At 44.5% G+C, this 17,331-nt stretch overlaps 1 protein-coding gene across 8 annotated transcripts in view; it reads left to right on the top strand.

Moving 5' to 3' along the window:
- Positions 1–14,885, top strand: part of PANX2 (pannexin 2) — a 28,518-nt gene extending 13,633 nt beyond the window's left edge. For 2 of the 8 annotated variants that reach the window (XM_033162910.1, XM_033162909.1), the window contains exons 2-3: positions 9,604–11,109; positions 14,058–14,885. In XM_033162910.1, coding sequence (XP_033018801.1) covers positions 9,624–11,109; positions 14,058–14,434 — 1,863 coding nt within the window. In that variant the 5' untranslated portion in view covers positions 9,604–9,623 and the 3' untranslated portion in view covers positions 14,435–14,885. Of the gene's footprint in view, positions 1–2,156; positions 2,216–6,131; positions 6,354–9,603; positions 11,110–13,585; positions 13,676–14,057 lie in introns of those variants that run through there. The other 6 variants (XM_033162912.1, XM_033162908.1, XM_033162907.1 and 3 more) reach the window with 6 other exon arrangements.
- Positions 14,886–17,331: the final 2,446 nt, after the last annotated feature.

The following is a 17,331-nucleotide window of genomic DNA, read 5'->3' as shown; positions in this document are numbered from 1 at the left end:
TTCTCCATCAAACCTGTTCCAAAGAAAATTGGCTAAGTAAGATGAAGATTTTGATTTGTGGCGCAAAAATCTACAGCTTTTGAAATAATCATTTTCAGGTCTGTGAAAGGATTATGATGTAATCAAACAAGTTAGAGTTGGGGCTCCGCCATACCCAAATGATAGCTGTAGCTTTGATGTGTGCTAAAATTAGACTTTGGATCTCTACAACTGCTAATTTTCGTTAAAGAGCAGGAAGTGAGCCCTATCCGGTCTCCTTTCCCCATAAAGAAAAGGTCAGGAAGCATCTCAGATCATTTGAATATACCATGGGGGGGGGCTTTAATTCCTATGTTCATTCATCTCTCTCTTTTTTCTTTAATGCCGCAGAGACATTGAGAAAATGAGATCAAATGAGTTTTCAGACTTTTATGTTTGACGCATGCTGTAAGGGCAGCTACTTGGACAAGAAAGCCACATTGGTTTATATACAAAGCTGGTACAACCACTTTGCAGTTTTATGCTCTTTATGGAAGCCAAGATGTAAAGAACCACACAGCTATAGCTGCACATCTGTTTAGGAACTTGAACCCTTCCAGAATTTTGAAGGACCAGGTTGTGCTTCAGAGGATTTGGTCCCTTTCATCAGCAGAGAGCTGGCCGTTGGAGGGGACAGAATGTGGCCAGCCTACAAGCCAAATTCTCAATGTGTCTAGCAGGTTGACTTATTTCGCTCCATTTATGAATTGCTGCCTATAAAACACATGGAAGTGATTTAGCAATAAAGCATTGAAAACGATTTCATATACACCAACGCAATAATTTCAAATCAGATACGGGGTGGGATAAAGATGTGTGTAATCTGTTCTTTCAACAGAGGGCACTTGAAACCCTAGTAAAGATTGAAGGGGTAGCAAAGAGCATACAGTGCCTTTGTCCACCTTCCTCAGACCCCACCCAAGGGTCTTGCGTTGATGTCAGGGCCACCTCGAGGCCCTCCAAAGACAGTTACGTTGAAACAGTAACAACAGGGTAAGCTCTTTTAATATTTGAATGCGTTTCATTTGCCCCCAACTAAACTGGAAAAGACTGAACCCGTAAACCCAGTCATTTATTTCAGAGGAACTCTTGCCCGTGAGCTGTGTTCCGAATCGTGACATAGAGAGGTCTGTATTTAACTGCATGTTGCGGGAGAATGTTTTCTCAAGAAAGCTGTGTTTGCCACTGAGGATACTTCTCTTAACCAGAGGTACTATAATTACATTTTTATTAAATGGGGGGAATACTTAGAACGAATATCACCACCACTTCCTAGTTGAGATTTCATCCCAAACTTTTTTTATGGTGTATTTGTGTGTGTGTGTGTGTGTGTGTAGATAGATGGATAGATAGATAGATAGATAGATAGATAGATAGATAGATAGTAATTTTATGTTGTGAGCCACCCTGAGATCGCCTGACGAAGGGTGGTATACGACTCTCAGGAACCAATCACCAGCTTTGGCCCCTGCTGTCCTCTCAGAAAGCACAGCCTGCACAAGCCATGACTCTTGCCTATGAGTGGCTCAGCAAGGAGTGGTTGCTAAACATGGCGCCAGAATCCTCGATTCACCAGTTCATGATGCATTTCATTTGATGATACTTATTCAGTGGCATCCATTGTTTTTGTAACAATTTGTGGATTTGCATTTTTAAAAATCACCTGGCCAAAGTGAGAAAAGCTGATACGTTTACTTGCTGGCAAACAAAATATAGTGACAGGTAGGTAGCCGTGTTGGTCTGCCATAGTCAAAACAAAATAAATAAAAAAATCCTTCCAGTAGCACCTTAGAGAGCAGCTAAGTTTGTTCTTGGTATGAGCTTTTGTGTGCATGCACACTTCTTCAGATACGAAGAAGGTATCTGAAGAAGTGTGCATGCACACGAAAGCTCATACCAAGAACAAACTTAGTTGGTCTCTAAGGTGCCACTGAAAATATAATGAATTTCATTTAAACTATTTTAACCAGTTTATCATTTCTTTTCCAGAAAGAAGAGGTTCCGGGGACATTGTTTCTCTTTTAAGCTGATTCACAGGAACAATGCGATGCCTGCTTTTCACTCAATTAAAGAAATCGAGGAATTCACATGTTGTGTTGTATTTTTGTTCATAAGCCCAGTTTAGAAGAGCGCTAGGAGATTTCTTTCTGGGCACATTTGCATAGCATTATGGTACAATATGGGCACGGTCTAACAGGTGTGCGCTCTTGTGCAGCTCTCATTCATTTCAGCCGAGTTTGCACATGCAAAGCTTTGGATGGATTGGAAACGATGTCGTTCCATTGTCATACGTGAAGCCTGTTATTCGTGCACAATAGCTCTCTCCATTAGCTGAACCCGCTGTGCTTTCTCTCTTGTTTTTCACGCTGAGGTCTGTTGTTGCAAAGGTCAGAGAGCCCGACTTTCATTATTACCTAATGCCATAGAATACGTTCAAATCCAAACGATGAATGCCTGCTTATTATGGAGCCGCATTTATCGGAAAACAAGCACGTTCAGGTAGCATGATCTCAGCCGAGAGGAGTTGTGTGTAGAGGGCCAAACTACTTAACAATTTCTGAGGATTGATTTTGCTGCTGCTGTTGTTTTCAAAAGATGTTATCACTTATTCTCGCCTCCTTGTTTAGCTGTTTCCAGAGGACCAGCCATGTCAGTCTGTTGCAGCAAAAACAACAGTGCCTTGTTTCGCCACATTTATTACGGCATAATATTGATTATGACATCTGAAGGCAACCATGTTTTGGGAAATTTTTTAACGTCTAATGTTTTACTATTTTTAATGTGTTGTGAGCCACCCTGAGTGGCTGAGGTAACGCAACCAGATGGGCATGGTGTAAATCAGGGGTGGCCAACTTCCAAGAGACAGCGATCTACTCACATAGATAAAAACTGGCAGTGATCTACCCCCTTTGGGGGGGGTTGGGTCAAAGTTGATGAGCTTTTTTGCTTTTTTAGGAAGGAGGAAGGCCCATTTTGGGGGGATTCAGGTGAAGTTGTTGAGCTTTTTTGCTTTTTTTTAGGGAGGGGAAAACCACGTTTTTTAGGGATCCAGGGCAAAAATGTTGAGCTTTTTTGGGGGGAGCCAAACTTGTTGAGCTTCTTGGGGGGACAGTGATCGATCTACCACAGACATCCAGTGATCTCCCGGTAGATCACGATCTACCTGTTGGACGTGGCTGGTGTAAATAATAAAATTAATAACAATATGTTTTTGAGATCTAGAATCACTACATCAAGTGTGCTAAATATTATCCTTAGCAGGAATATGGAGGGGTGTGTGTGTGTGTGTGTGTGTGTGTGTAAAAAATAAGGTCAGAGGGAAATTAAAATGCAGAATTTTCAGTCTGTGACAATTAAAGCTTAAATGTATGCAAAATAAGCAGCCTAGTGGCCAGAAGCGATTGATGATATCACAGACATTCCAGCATTGCTAAGGCGCTTAGCCTGCCATGTATTTTCTTGCTTGATCTTATTGTTTTTGAATGAAATCCTGAACAATGTGAATTAGCAGTACTATAGACATGGTTCACACCTACATGTTCAAAGCAGGGCAGCGGATGTTTAGGATTAGAGATTCCCTTCTCCTAGATGGGCTACTTTCCCAGTTGATGAGCCCTATCTGCCCCTACAGCGTGTGCAGAAACCACCTTCTTGCCCGTTGGACCCATAATTGGTCTCATCAGCTCAATCCTCCCGAGCCTGTTTCGTATAGAGCAGGCACGTCCAACAGGTAGATCGTGATCTACCGGTAGATCACTGGACGTCTGCGGTAGATCACCGGTAGATCATTGGCTCCCCCCCAAAGAAGCTGAACAACTGTGGCTCCCCTAAAAAAAGCTCAACATTTTACCTCCTCCCTGAAAAAACTCAACAACTTTGACCTGAACCCCAAAAAAGGGAGTAGATCACTGCCAGTTTTTAACTCTGTGAGTAGATCGCAGTCTCTTGGAAGTTGGCCACCCCTGGTATAGAGAATTAAAATAATTCTGCTTAACAACCTGCCTCAGGGCCATAGCCAATGAATAAGATTTCCATGCAGATGAGTGAGTGGGATCTGCAAGTCTCCTTGGTTTCCATGCTGACTGCAGAGAGGAGAAGAAACCAATCCTTTAGTGTGTCCCTCCTGCACCAGCCCGTTGGGTCACCCATCCCCAGAGGCATACCAGCCTGTGCCAACCCACTGCTTTCAGCTTGCCTCTTTCCAATCAGGAGGTAAACTTGGAACAGCAGCTCACGTAGAAACACACTAGGAATGGGCTCACCTTCTTACTCTGCCGTTCTATAAAAAGCCTTGTCGGTGTTAGTTTGGAGCATATTTTAATTCGGGGGGGGGGGAGACAGGTAACCAGCTTCGTGTGAAAAGTATAGATAGATATGCAGTTCCATTAGATAATAATCTAAAATTGCCAGCGAGATAATAACTCCCATTTTGAACACGTGACTGTGCGCAGTGAGAAGTTGTACTGGGATTGTGTGGTTTAAGCAGGCGAGGTGTAATGCTGCAAATGAGTTGTTGTTGTTGTTTTTATACTAGCAGGGTTCCCCATATGTTGGGCTCCAGCTGCTTTTGGACTACAATTCCCATCATCCCTGACCATAGATCCTGCTAGCTAGGGATGATGGGAGTTGTAGTCCCTTTTCTCCTTTTTTTGCAAGTGATTGCCTTCACTTGATGTTGAATAGCTTGCGCTAAGTCATGATGAGACCTACTACCAAGGTATTTCGGGAACTGCTGGCCGTAATATTGTCTTGAAGTGTATGGGATGTGGAGGTCATTCACACAACACATCTCTTCATGTGTCCCGTGACGGGAGTCACTCTGTTTCCAGAAATCATACAATAGGAATCAGCTTCTTATGGAGAAGGTAGAGAGCCAGTGTGGTGTAGTGGTTAAGAGCGGTAGACTCGTAATCTGGTGAACCGGGTTCGCGTCTCCGCTCCTTCACATGCAGCTGCTGGGTGACCTTGGGCTAGTCACACTTCTCTGAAGTCTCTCAGCCCCACTCACCTCACAGAGTGTTTGTTGTGGGGGAGGAAGGCAAAGGAGAATGTTAGCCGCTTTGAGACTCCTTCGGGTAGTGAAAAGCGGGATATCAAATCCAAAATCTTCTTCTTCTTCTTCTTCTTATAGAAGGCTATCCTTGATATGATTTTATCCTATATAGTAGCCTGAGTTATGGTTGTGTGATCACAGTCCACCTAAATGTGACAGTGTTTGTACTTTCAGTATACATCTCCCAAAGCTAGATGCTAATAGCATTATTTTAGGAGCTCTTTGCCAGGGCACTGTGAATAATTTAGCCCATTTCCTGCATCTAGTAAGGGAGCATCTGTGAGCTGTTATGAATACAGAATAGACTCGCCCATGCAGATCCCTTCCCCAAAACTATTATTGTGTCACTGTATGTCACAGTAAATTTCTCCCTAGAGGACACTTGAAAGCAAACATTTGCAGAATCCTTAGCAGCAAACCTAAGTATTCAGATGCAAAAGTAATCTTTGGCAGTGTTAACTACACAAATGAGACAAAATTAATTGCAGCCCTTTTGAAATCAGTTAGACAGACCCACCCACACAAGTGAAACAAGGCATTCCTAACTGAATTAATAATTTTATAGCACATGCAAAAGACCTATCATTACTGGATATTGTCAACAGTCCTTGTGTTTCTGTGCATTGTGGGCAGACTCACACATGGCAGGATTCCATCGATAGGAGTTGGTCCCATGCCTGAGTTGCTGAGAACTGACTTTACTCCCACAACTGTATCATGAAGCACAGAAGTTTGTATTTGCCTATGCAGTGGATGGCAGACATTCACATATGTAGGACAAATTAAAATGCTTTGCTTAAGTACATCCCTGGGGTGGGAGGAAATCTCCTCCATTCAGCCATAAGATTTAGAGTCCTACTCTTAAATGGTGTCATAGTTACAGGATCTCTGTTAGCTGACTGGTTAGTTGCTCTCCCCCAGTCTTTAGAAGATTGGTGAGAACTTTTGTATCAGAAAGGGCTTTGAGATCCCTGGTTTAGTGGGTTGCAGAGGCTATGTTTTAATTTCTGATCATTTTAAATTATTGTTAAGACACTAACAGAGCCTGAATTGTCTAAGTTGTCAAGATTTAAAGTTAAAAATATGCATCCCTGAAAGATAAGTGTTTGTTTGGATTCTAGATCAATTGATATCCCTACAGAGAAACGTTGGTTGTGTTGAGATGTAACCATGGTTTAGTGTTACAAGAATGAGCCTAGCCTTCCCTTGGGGCTTGTGCCTTCCTTTGGTGTGGTAATGAGAAGTAATGATTTGAGAGCTTCAGCTTCTGTTTTTACCACAGGTTGGCGTGTTCTCTGAACTATGTCTAATCTTTTAACTATGTTTAGTGGAAATAAGTCAGATTCATAAAGTCCAGTTTGAAGCTGGCTTGTTTCTACTAATCATAGGTTAAGATTAACCATGGTTTGCCTGAGTTCAGAAGACACAGCAAGCTGTAGTTTACTTAAAACGGGAGTGAACGCTTCCCAACCCTTCCTCCCAGCTGTACCAGGGGAAAAAAGGAAGCACACAAACCTGAGAGGAGCCTATGCTATCAGAAGGTCGGCGGTTCGAATCCCTGTGACGGGGTGAGCTCCCGTTGCTCGGTCCCAGCTCCTGCCCACCTAGCAGTTCGAAAGCGTGTCAAAGTGCAAGTAGATAAATAGGTACTGCTCCGGTGGGAAGGTAAACGGCATTTCCGTGCGTTGCTCTGGTTCGCCAGAAGCGGATTTGTCATGCTGGCCACATGACCTGGAAGCTGTACCGGCTCCCTCGGCCAGTAACGCGAGATGAGCCCAGCAGCCCCAGAGTCGGACATAACTGGACCTAATGGTCAGGGGTCCCTTTACGTTTACTAGTGTTACAGTGAAACCAACCCATTATGTACTTAAATCTATATTTTAATTGGGTTGCCAGATGATTTACAGGACATTGGACAGCTGCATTTACATAGAATGTATATAGCCAAGATGGGGCTGGTGGGTTTCTAGAAATCATAGCTGTTGTGCTTTTCTCCATATAGAAAATGTGTGGCATTCACCCCAAAATGTCTTGGTGTTCAAATTATAAGGGAGCACTTTACATTGATCATTAGCTTGCAGCAGTTTGCCATGGAAACATAGATACGGAAGGAAGTAAAGCTTTTGGCTATCATCTACCCTGAATCGTGTTTTATAATAAATAAACAAACAAGCTCTGGCCAAGTTATGAATAGAAGTTATTCTGTTACCCTGAATATGGTGTTCGAATCCAGAATGCTTTGAAGGAGCTTCCATACTGCTAAATTCACAATGGGCTGTTTTTTGCCCATTGCTTTGGAATATGATGCGTTGGGATACAGATTCTGTACCCTTTCCCAATGGGCTACGATTTCAAGACAGGCCAGATTAACTGTCATAGAAATGTACCATGGGATAGCCTGGCATTTCTGGTAGCACCGTTGTCTCGGAAAATCTCTGTATAGAGAATGGGCCTCTCCTTGTGGACTTATTTTTAAAAGCTCCAAAATTTAGAACACAGCAACTGTTCCTTCAGCTCATGAGAGGTAAACAACCGCCATGGTCCTAGACGCCTTGATAATTTAAAACTACCTTTCTTTGTCCGAGTACCATAGCTGTCAAGTTTCGGATTTGAAAATAAGGGATCAGCAGTCTCACCTATCCCGGGGACAGTCACATGTCAGTGGTGGGCGGAGCCAGAAGCAAAAGTGGGCAGAGCAGCAATGTAAACTCCAAGCGGGCTCAGGCTCGGAGCGGAGCAAAGAGGAGGGCAGCCATGTGCTCCACGCAATGGAGCCCCATTGTCTTCTTGTCTGATCCCATCAAAACAGGACAGGAAGCAGCAGCTGCTCAAAGGCAGCCAGGCTCCGCCCACCAGCTAACCCTATTGGCCGGCTGAGGGGCTCGGCGGCAATGGATAGGGGCTGATGCAGGGGGAGGAATACACCCCCCTGTAAGCACGGGAAACGGCTCCCACTTGCTTTGAGGGCTGAGGCTTTTCTCTCCAAGTAGGCGAGGTCTTCCCACCCAGTCCCTGGCCAGCAGGGGAGGAGCTGCTTCCATTAAAAATGGGAAATTTAAGGGAAATAAAAAATAAGGGAGAGCAGTGGGAAACTGCTTAAAATAAGGGAGAATCCCGGGGAAAACGGGATACTTGACAGCAATGCCGAGTACATGCAGAGAATGAATTATACAGATCTCACAGAGAATAATCTGGACACAGCAAAGAGAATGTAGGATTTATAAAAGCCGCTCAGCATTGAGCAGCCAAGTTCTTTAAATATATTGTTGCTGTATAGTCAAAGCTTCTGTTCCATTAAGTCAGTGTGGAACCTCCAGTCTGCAGGCCAAACAAGGGTTCAATTTTGGACAATGAGGCTGTTCCCCCCCCCAAAAAAAACCACACCTACCTGCCCTACAGCTTTTGTCATATATGACATCAGGTGTGGCACAGGTAGAGATGCAGCTGCCAATGCACAATTGGCAACCTTAAAGCACACTCCTGATGGTGCAATGACAAAGAAAAGCTGGCTTCAGCTCTGCTAGCCCATCAGTTGGTGGGTGGCAAAGCCAAAGCCTTTTAGATTGGCTGTGCGAGCCATGCCTGCAGCAAGCCTTGCATGGTTCTTTGAAGTCCCGACTTTGGAACGTCAAAGCACCCGGTCACCTGATAACATGCGAGGTCAGGTGATTTACAGGTGCGCAGTCCCTCACGCCTGCCAAATTTGGCTTGTGAGGCTAGGATTTGATAAGGAACTGACCTGCAGGACCAAACGGTTCCACCACACCTGCTTTAAGGATTTCAAGGAGGCACTGGCGGAGGAACGGGGGTGGAGGGAGCGCACCACCCCCGGCACCATCGGGGAGGGAGGAACCATCATGGCCGACCCCCAAGAAATGCGCTGCGCACACTGCGCCGGGCGCCACGCCCTCAGGACACATACCAGCCACGCCCCCGCCTACTCTCCGCCCCCTGTGCATGCAGCTTCGCCACTGCAAGGAGGTCAGAAAGTTCTCCGGCTTTCTACTTGCTGCACCTCCTGCATTTTGACCTGCTTCAAAGGTGTTTTTTTTTTAGGAAATAATAATAATATAGTAAACCTGCTTAGTCACGTGTTCTTAAAGAAATCTATCTAGTCTTTGAAATAGTAAGACTGCGCCTGTTCAAGGAGAAACGCAGCAGCACAAATTCTTGTTTTATATGGACAAACCCTCGCTAATTGTATTGCAGTGGCATCCTGTTCCTTTGCTTTCCAGAGCACATTATGATTTACATTGGAAGTCTCCCCCAGGACAATCGCTGTAAGTGTTAAATGATATTCCTAGCTCAAGTTCATCCTAGAGTTTTCAGGTTTACAGATTCCTCTGTAAACTACCTAAGTTTAAGAGCTATGATCTCTGTGCAGATCTATGGAACGCAAAATATTTATGTCATGATTAGGAAGACCAAGTTGGCCATGGCAATTAGAGTGGTGCAGTTTTATGCACGTTGATGCTATTTTAAATATACAGTAGACGAAAATTGATATAGTTTATGAAATATTTATTTTGCAGAGCTTCTTTTTGTAGGTTAAATGCACAGCAGTGACTTTTCTCTCTGTTATACAGAGGAACCAATATACTGTTACACACCACACAACTTCACCCGTGACCAAGCCTTGTATGCCAGAGGATACTGTTGGACAGAACTAAGAGATGCCTTGCCAGGAGTAAATGCCAGCCGCTGGCCCTCCTTGTTTGAGCATAAGTTCCTTCCATATGCCCTGCTGGCTTTTGCTGGTATTATGTACATTCCAGCACTTGGCTGGGAATTCCTGGCCTCCACCAGGCTGACTTCTGAACTTAACTTTTTGCTCCAGGAGATAGATAACTGCTACCACCGAGCAGCCGAAGGCCGTGCGCCAAAAATCGAAAAGCAAATCCAGTCCAAAGGCCCTGGGATTACAGAGCGAGAGAAAAGAGAAATCATTGAGAACGCGGAAAAGGAAAAGAGCCCGGAGCAAAACTTATTTGAGAAATACCTGGAGCGGAGGGGACGTAGCAATTTCTTAGCCAAACTGTACCTTGCACGGCATCTGTTCATCATATTTTTAAGCATCATCCCGATCACGTACTTGTCCACCTATTACGCCACGCAGAAGCAAAACGAGTTTACGTGCGCTCTGGGGGAGCCTCCCGACAAAACGAGCAGTTCAAAGTTGCTCATCCGGGTGAACTGCAAACTGCCGTCAGTTCAGCTGCAGCGCATCATTGCCGTGGTAGACATTGGCCTCCTCTGTTTCATGAACTTGATTATCCTCATCAATTTGATCCACCTCTTTATAGTCCGCAAATCCAACTTCATCTTTGACAAGCTGAACAAGGTCGGCATAAAGACGAAAAAGCAGTGGCAGAAGTCCCAGTTCTGCGACATCAATATCTTGGCTATGTTTTGCAACGAAAACCGGGACCACATCAAGTCGCTGAACCGCTTGGATTTCATCACCAACGAGAGCGATCTGATGTACGACAACGTGGTGCGCCAGCTGCTTGCGGCGCTCGCTCAGTCTAATCACGATGTTACCCCAACCGTGCGCGATTCCGGGATACAAACCATCGACCCCAGCATTGATCCTGCGGACATCGACCCGAGCGAACCGCTGGTCATTAAGCGACCCCGGAAGAAAATGAAGTGGATCCCAAGTTCCAATCCTCTTCCTCAGCCGTTCAAAGAGCAGTTGGCTATTATGAAGGTTGAAAACAACAAGCCCGAGAAACCAAAGCCCGTGCGTCGGAAAACGGCGACGGACAGTCTGGTTGCCCCTTTGCTGGAGTCCAACTCGAAAAACTCTCAGCCATCTTCAGCCCACAAAAATGAATCTGCCGCCCTCTCCGGCGCAGGCAATGAGAAGAAACATACACGGCACTTCTCCTTAGACGTTCATCCATATCTACTGAGCAGTAAGAAACCCAAGCCAGAGATTCAACCTATTACCTCTATGGCAACATCCAAAAGCCAAGGGAGTGGATTTTTAAGCCAAGAAGAGAAAGTCATTGTGCACGTCGCTTCTTCTCTCAAAGGTACATTGAATGTCGTGTCTAATTGTCCCATGGGGTCCAAGTCAAATGCAAAAGTCGCTTGCAAAATTCCTTCCAATGTTGGGCATTTCCCTCCACAATTACTTAGAAGTTCCCGGGACAGGGTTGCTGCTTTCCACATGGTTGGAATCTCACGTAGCTTCTGTATTGGAATATATATGTGTCAGATGGGAGGAGGTAGGATGGGAAGGTGCGATTGCAGAGCCATGGGATTCTGAGCATGCAGAAACAGAAACCAGACCCCAGGGATGTAAACTGAGCCTGAGACTTGTCAGTAGGAATTCTCCCCACCCCCCACCCCCTTGCATATGCTCTTACTTAACCTAGAGGCAAGCCACCCATATTTGCGGCTTAAATTTTTAAATTTTAACTCACTAATTTAACAGTTTTTTTAAAAAATAGTCTTGTTGTCCATTCAGATGCTCTGGTAATTCAGTCTGAACTCTTGCAAAATCATGCTTTTTATTCCTCTTGCACTTGTCAACTGATGTTTTTTTAGGAAAGTTGGTTCACTTTGAATGACTTGAGCCTCAGAACTGGAGCAGAGGCAGAACAAATGCAGAATGGGGCAGCATTAGTCATGTTTCCCAAGTGGTAGGGTTTCAAGAGTTCCAGTGTTTACCCTGGGTTTTGGTTTCCTTTGCATGAGGTCATTAGGGACGTTTTCATATTTTGTTCCATCTAGCTTCTTTACTCAGCTGTACAGCTTGGACAGCCCAACAGGTGTCCCAGAGCTTTTCTGCTCTGAGTACCTGCTTCCCCCCCCCCCAATCCCTGACTGTTGAAGAGGGAGGAGGATAATAATAGTCACCTCCACCTATGACCTCTGCCATCTTGGGCCTTTGTAGAGATAGGCCAGCTGAATATCACAGGCTGTCCGTCATTTTGTGGGGTTTTTTTGTTAGACCTTAAAATATCTCGCCTCAGAGTGACGCACACAAATAGCTCTGCTTGCAGAAAACTCACACAGCTGAAGGGAATCCATACCAGTGTTTCCCAAAGTTGGGTCTCCAGATGGTTTTGGACTACAACTCCCATCATCCCTAGCTAGCAGGACTAGTGCTCAGGGATGATGGGAGTTGTAGTCCAAAAGCAGCTGGAGACCCAACTTTGGGAAACGCTGAAAAGACCTAGGGACTTAAAGAGTGGGGTCGTTCTGGAAAACTTTCTGGAATAACTGAGGTTTTTCATTCTCTTGGTGCAAATGCTGGGATATTTAGAGTTAAATTGCTCTGTAGAAATTGCCTTTTTGGGGGGGGATTAAGTGTGCAAATTACTCCTCTTTCAACGTCACTCAGGAGTATTTCTAGACTAGGAAAATTGATATGAGTTTTGTACTAATCTGTCATGGCTTCCTTCAAAGGAATTATGGGAATTATAGTTGAGGCTACTGAGAATTCTCTGCTTCCAAGCCACCCCCTCGCAGTACTACAGTTAACTGTGGCGAACTATTTAACTGTAGCATTAATATGCACTTAAAGCTTTCCTAGACAGTTTATGCCCATCATCAAATGACTTAGTCCTGAGCAATCCCATTAGTTTTAATACAGCTACTTTGATATAAGCAGATGAGGTTTGTTTGCTTTTTTACTTAATATATATTCTGGCTACAGCTCTTCTATGAATAATGCTACATCATGTTTTTATTGCTTTGGCCTCTGGGTGTTTACGTCAGCCGCTTAAAATATCCTGCTTTCCTGTGTGTTGAAATATTTAAGGTGTTTATTTTTAAGAATTTATCCTCCAGCTTCCATATTCCAGCTTCCGCACTTCAAGAAAGCTATTTAAAAGAAGGTAGAAACAATAAAACCGTGCAGCAGTTAATAAAAACAATAGGAATAATGAACCAATAACAAATTTAAAACAATCACCCAATTAAAAAGAAGGTCAGATATTCTAAAATGACATGAGAACACTGAGAGAATAATGTAGACTTTGGCATCTAAAAAATATCTAGGGAGAAGGTTCCACCACAATTCAAAGGTCACTGCAGAAAAGACTCTCTTCAATAGACGCCCACTTCGGAAAATAGGGCTGTATAGAAAACAGCCTCTGATGAACATCCTAATTGAATATTCTGATTTTCATGTGGGAGAAGACAGCCAGTGCATATCTTGGCATTTTCCCTCTGGGTCCCTCCTCAAAGAATCCTGTGTATGTTTCTCTGAGAGACCTTTTGCGTTAACAATTATTTAGAATCTGGAGCAGTGGTCTCACCACCAGAGTCTAAAATAGCTTTCTAGGCAGCTAGGCTTTCTGCACCTGCTGATGGTCTCTTAGGATCTGTTCACGCATTAGCCTCTTAAGGAAGCATCCTGTGCATCTCCATGCTTCTGGCGGCCTCTACAGGTGCCCAGTGTGTCACCATGCGCTCACTACCATAGCATCCTTGCCTTTTCTGACTGCAGAGAAAGAGAGTCACTGCCCCTGTTGTTGTTGTTCTTCCTTGTTCTCTCAGATGCCAGCTGGTTTTCCTTGTTCTGTCTCCTCCCAGCTGAAATCAAGAGCAACAAATACTAGAAAGAACAAGGAAGGGAAACAGGTAACTTCCTTTTTACCTTCAGCAAGTAAAAAAAAAAAAGTGAGTTAGGTTAGGATGGGTGAGTATGGCTTGCTGTCCTTCTGAGGGTTGGAAGAAGGTTCTTCAGATCAGATACCTGTAGTGGCTGTTGAAACCAGTGGCCACTACAGGGACAAAGAGGCTTTGATAGGCTAATGTGTCAACTAGCCCAGAGAGGCATAAGATGATACAGGATCCTATTATAGATACTCTGTCCAACTGTATCAGAGTGTAGGCCATGGAGAATGTAGCCTCCCCCAGTTGCTTGTTTTCATGGAGATGAACCCACAAAACATGAATGCCAGAACTGTTCCTGTTGGGTGTATGAAAATTGAGCAACGATCTAAAAAGTGTGTTGTTTCTCTTTTAGGATCTTCCGTTCCTGGGAAAGATATCCTTTACTCTCACAACACCTGCAGGACTGTGCCTGCCGCCGGGACTTTTCTCACCTGCAATCACAACCACATAGCAACTTCCGGTGCTGCGAAAAAGGTGCCCCACATAAGCCCAGCAGACCCAGTGCCTGCCTTAAACTGTAACGCTGCTGCTCACCCTCTTTTGCATATCAGTACGTTGTATGAAAACCATGAAGAAGAAGAAGTGTCAAACCTTATAGACGAATCTTTAAACAATAGAGTTCACTCACCCACAGAGGCAGGAGACATCATCTCCAGACCTTCCACAAAGCAAGTCATGTTGGCGACCTTTGATGAGCCATTGGCAATGGTGAACTCTGTAGAGTATTGACCGTCCAGAGCTGACGCTGATCACAGCCGGATGGCCCACCTCCCAGTGCCACTGTCACGTGAACCATGCTGCCCTGCCAATGCCATCCGCTGCATGAGCATGGAGTGCTGAAATGCAGACCATTGGTTTCACCAATACTCCAAATCGGTTGTTCAGGGTAGTGTCGCCGCGTCTTATCGATAGCTTGCAAAATGTAATAACAATAATCACCATAATAACGACAGCCAAATTATATACTATGCTTGGAACACCGAGAAACAAAGCACAAAGACGTTAGCTGTAGCTTCATGAGTTCTGTGTGGATTACTACAACTATCCAAATATTTAAAGTGCTTGAGCGCATGCCACACAGTGTTTCTTAAACAAAGCACTTATAGCCTTGGTACTTGAGCTCACTTTCTGTAAAGCAGGGGGGGGCGGGACCTGGAGCCCCTCAGATGATGCTGGACCACAACTCCCATAATCCCTCACTGTGCGCCAGGACTGACTGAGTCTTAACCGCATTTTGAGAGTCACAGGGCCCCCATCTCCTGTGGTAAAGTAATGAAGCACATAACATGTATGGTATTTATTCTTCCATTTTAAAAGGCAGGAGTAACATCGTGTTTTGTCTCTAAGGTACAAAGAAACCAAAAGACAGCCAAGTGTGTGTGTTCTTAATGACATGGTTGTAAGCAAGCTGTATTTTCGCCCACGGGTATTGGGCAACCAGGGCTGGCCCTAAAAATTTTGCCGCCTGAGGCAAAGGAAAAGGAGGAGAGTGCTTGCCACACACATGCATTCCACATACTGCAACAACAGGCCAGCATCCTCCACCGTATCGTGAGGGCAGCGGGCTAGTTTAGCAGGTGCAAGCCGGGCTACATGGCAAACAGAGCTGCATCCATCTCACTATGCCGAATAGTTGGGCCGGCCCTGCCAGCAACTTAAGTGGCAACTGGTCTTCCACCAGCATCAGTGTAAAGAGAACTGAAACTGGCCAGCCTGCTGCACTTAGGAATGAGGAAACGAAGAGCTACGTCCTGCCCTTTAGTACATTCATAATTGTTGCGAGAGGTGACGAAAACGAAGAGTTTATTTTTTTAACGTCTATTTTATTGTGAACGAGGGTGAATGTTGAGTCAGATGTTCTATTCTATCAGAGCGGAGAGAAGAGGGTTTTCCTATAGCTGCTTATTTTTGTCCATAGAATGACGTCTGCAAAACCAGGTTAGAAACTTTCTAAGGTGCTTTACTGATGTGAAGGATATTCCAGTGCTGCTGAAAAAAATATCCAGTAAGAGCTGATTGCTCCAATGGCGTGGTGTTTCAGCAGATGGTTACTTGAGTCATTTTAAAGGACTTGTCTACACTACAGCTTACCACAGGTCAAGAAAATATTGACTCATCCACCTTGTAATGGTTTTGCGTCTGAACATTTTGCTTCTTGAACCATGGCTGAATAAGGGCAGATTCAAATGTGCAGGAAATAGCATGTGGTACAGACCTTCCATGACTGTATCACTTCAAATTGTAGGTGCAGGATTGCAAGTTGGAACAATTCTCCATGCTTTTAAAAATTGCTCATGTATGGAAAGCTTGCATGCATGGGAGAAGAATGTCCGCACTATTTTCTTTCAGAAGTGCTGCTTTTCCACACGCAGCGGGTGTCACTCAAACATTAAAATTCTTTAAAATAAAAAATTCCTTCCAGTAGCACCTTAGAGACCAACTAAGTTTGTTCTTGGTATGAGCTTTCGTGTGCGTGCACACTTCTTCAGATACATGCACACGACAGCTCATACCAAGAACAAACTTAGTTGGTCTCTAAGGTGCTACTGGGAGGAATGATTTTATTTTATTTTGTTTTGACTATGGCAGACCAACACGGCTACCTACCTGTAATTAAAATTCTTGTCTGCAGTGGCGCAGATCAGAAAGGAAGGATTGCACACCAGCGCACGGTATTTTTTGTACATTTGAGTCGGTCTTTAGAAACGTCAACAGAAATTCCAGTCAAGGACAGTTAAAAGTTTCACACAGCTGAATTGTGGCACCTAGGACCATGTTCTGAATCTCAGCTTCTCACACCACCATTTGCTAGCTTTGGTGCACCCAGAGAGACTGATTTAACACAGGAGAGAAAGCTGCTCCTTTCTGTTGAATGCTCTGCATTCACAATCCCTCTTGAGAAGAAGGAAATTAATAGCAGACCTCAAATGAGCAAAATGTTGGTTGAGAATACCCATAGCACTCATGAATATCTGCTACTGCTACCCACTGCTTGCTGTTTAGTGTCCTTCAGCCTTGAGCTGCTTTCTTCCATCCTTCTCACAGGATCTGCTTTCCCCTTAGAATGCTTAGAATGGAAACAGATGCTACTAAAGGATATGGGATATTTTGGAGGTGGAGAGAGACAGAGAGAAGAGGCCAGAATCTCTGGAATGTAGCACTGCGCGACAGCAGAAAATCCTCATGCGCAGCCACGACAAGGAAATAAATCGGCCTATGGAAGAGCTCTTAAACAACATGTTTTGGCCTTTGTGTGGAAGATAATACAGACTGAAAGCGGTGGGTTAAGTGTGAGCCAGCCAAATGCAAGGTGGGACAAGAGGGCAAACTAGCTCTGATGGCAAAATATGAGGTTCTGTCCCGTTACACCAGGTCTGGGGTGGGGAATATGGTTTAACAACATACTCATATTTAGCAAATGACGTAAGCTTGGATTTGCCAGCCTGTGGCCCCCCTATCAAGATGCTGTGAGTTATAGTTCAACATCTGGGCTAGGTGAAATCCAGCGCTGGTGTTCCATTTATGGAACGGCTTTTCTTCCAGTAGGTACCCCTTCTAATATAAGGGGTGGGTGGGGGGAAATAATGTTCTGTAATTCCCCCGATCCAGCTTCCGTGCTGTTCTGG

This window comes from Lacerta agilis, chromosome 10 (assembly GCF_009819535.1).
Source record: "Lacerta agilis isolate rLacAgi1 chromosome 10, rLacAgi1.pri, whole genome shotgun sequence".
NCBI classification, from domain to species: Eukaryota; Metazoa; Chordata; class Lepidosauria; order Squamata; family Lacertidae; genus Lacerta; species Lacerta agilis.
This window is presented reverse-complemented; position numbering and strand designations above follow the sequence as displayed.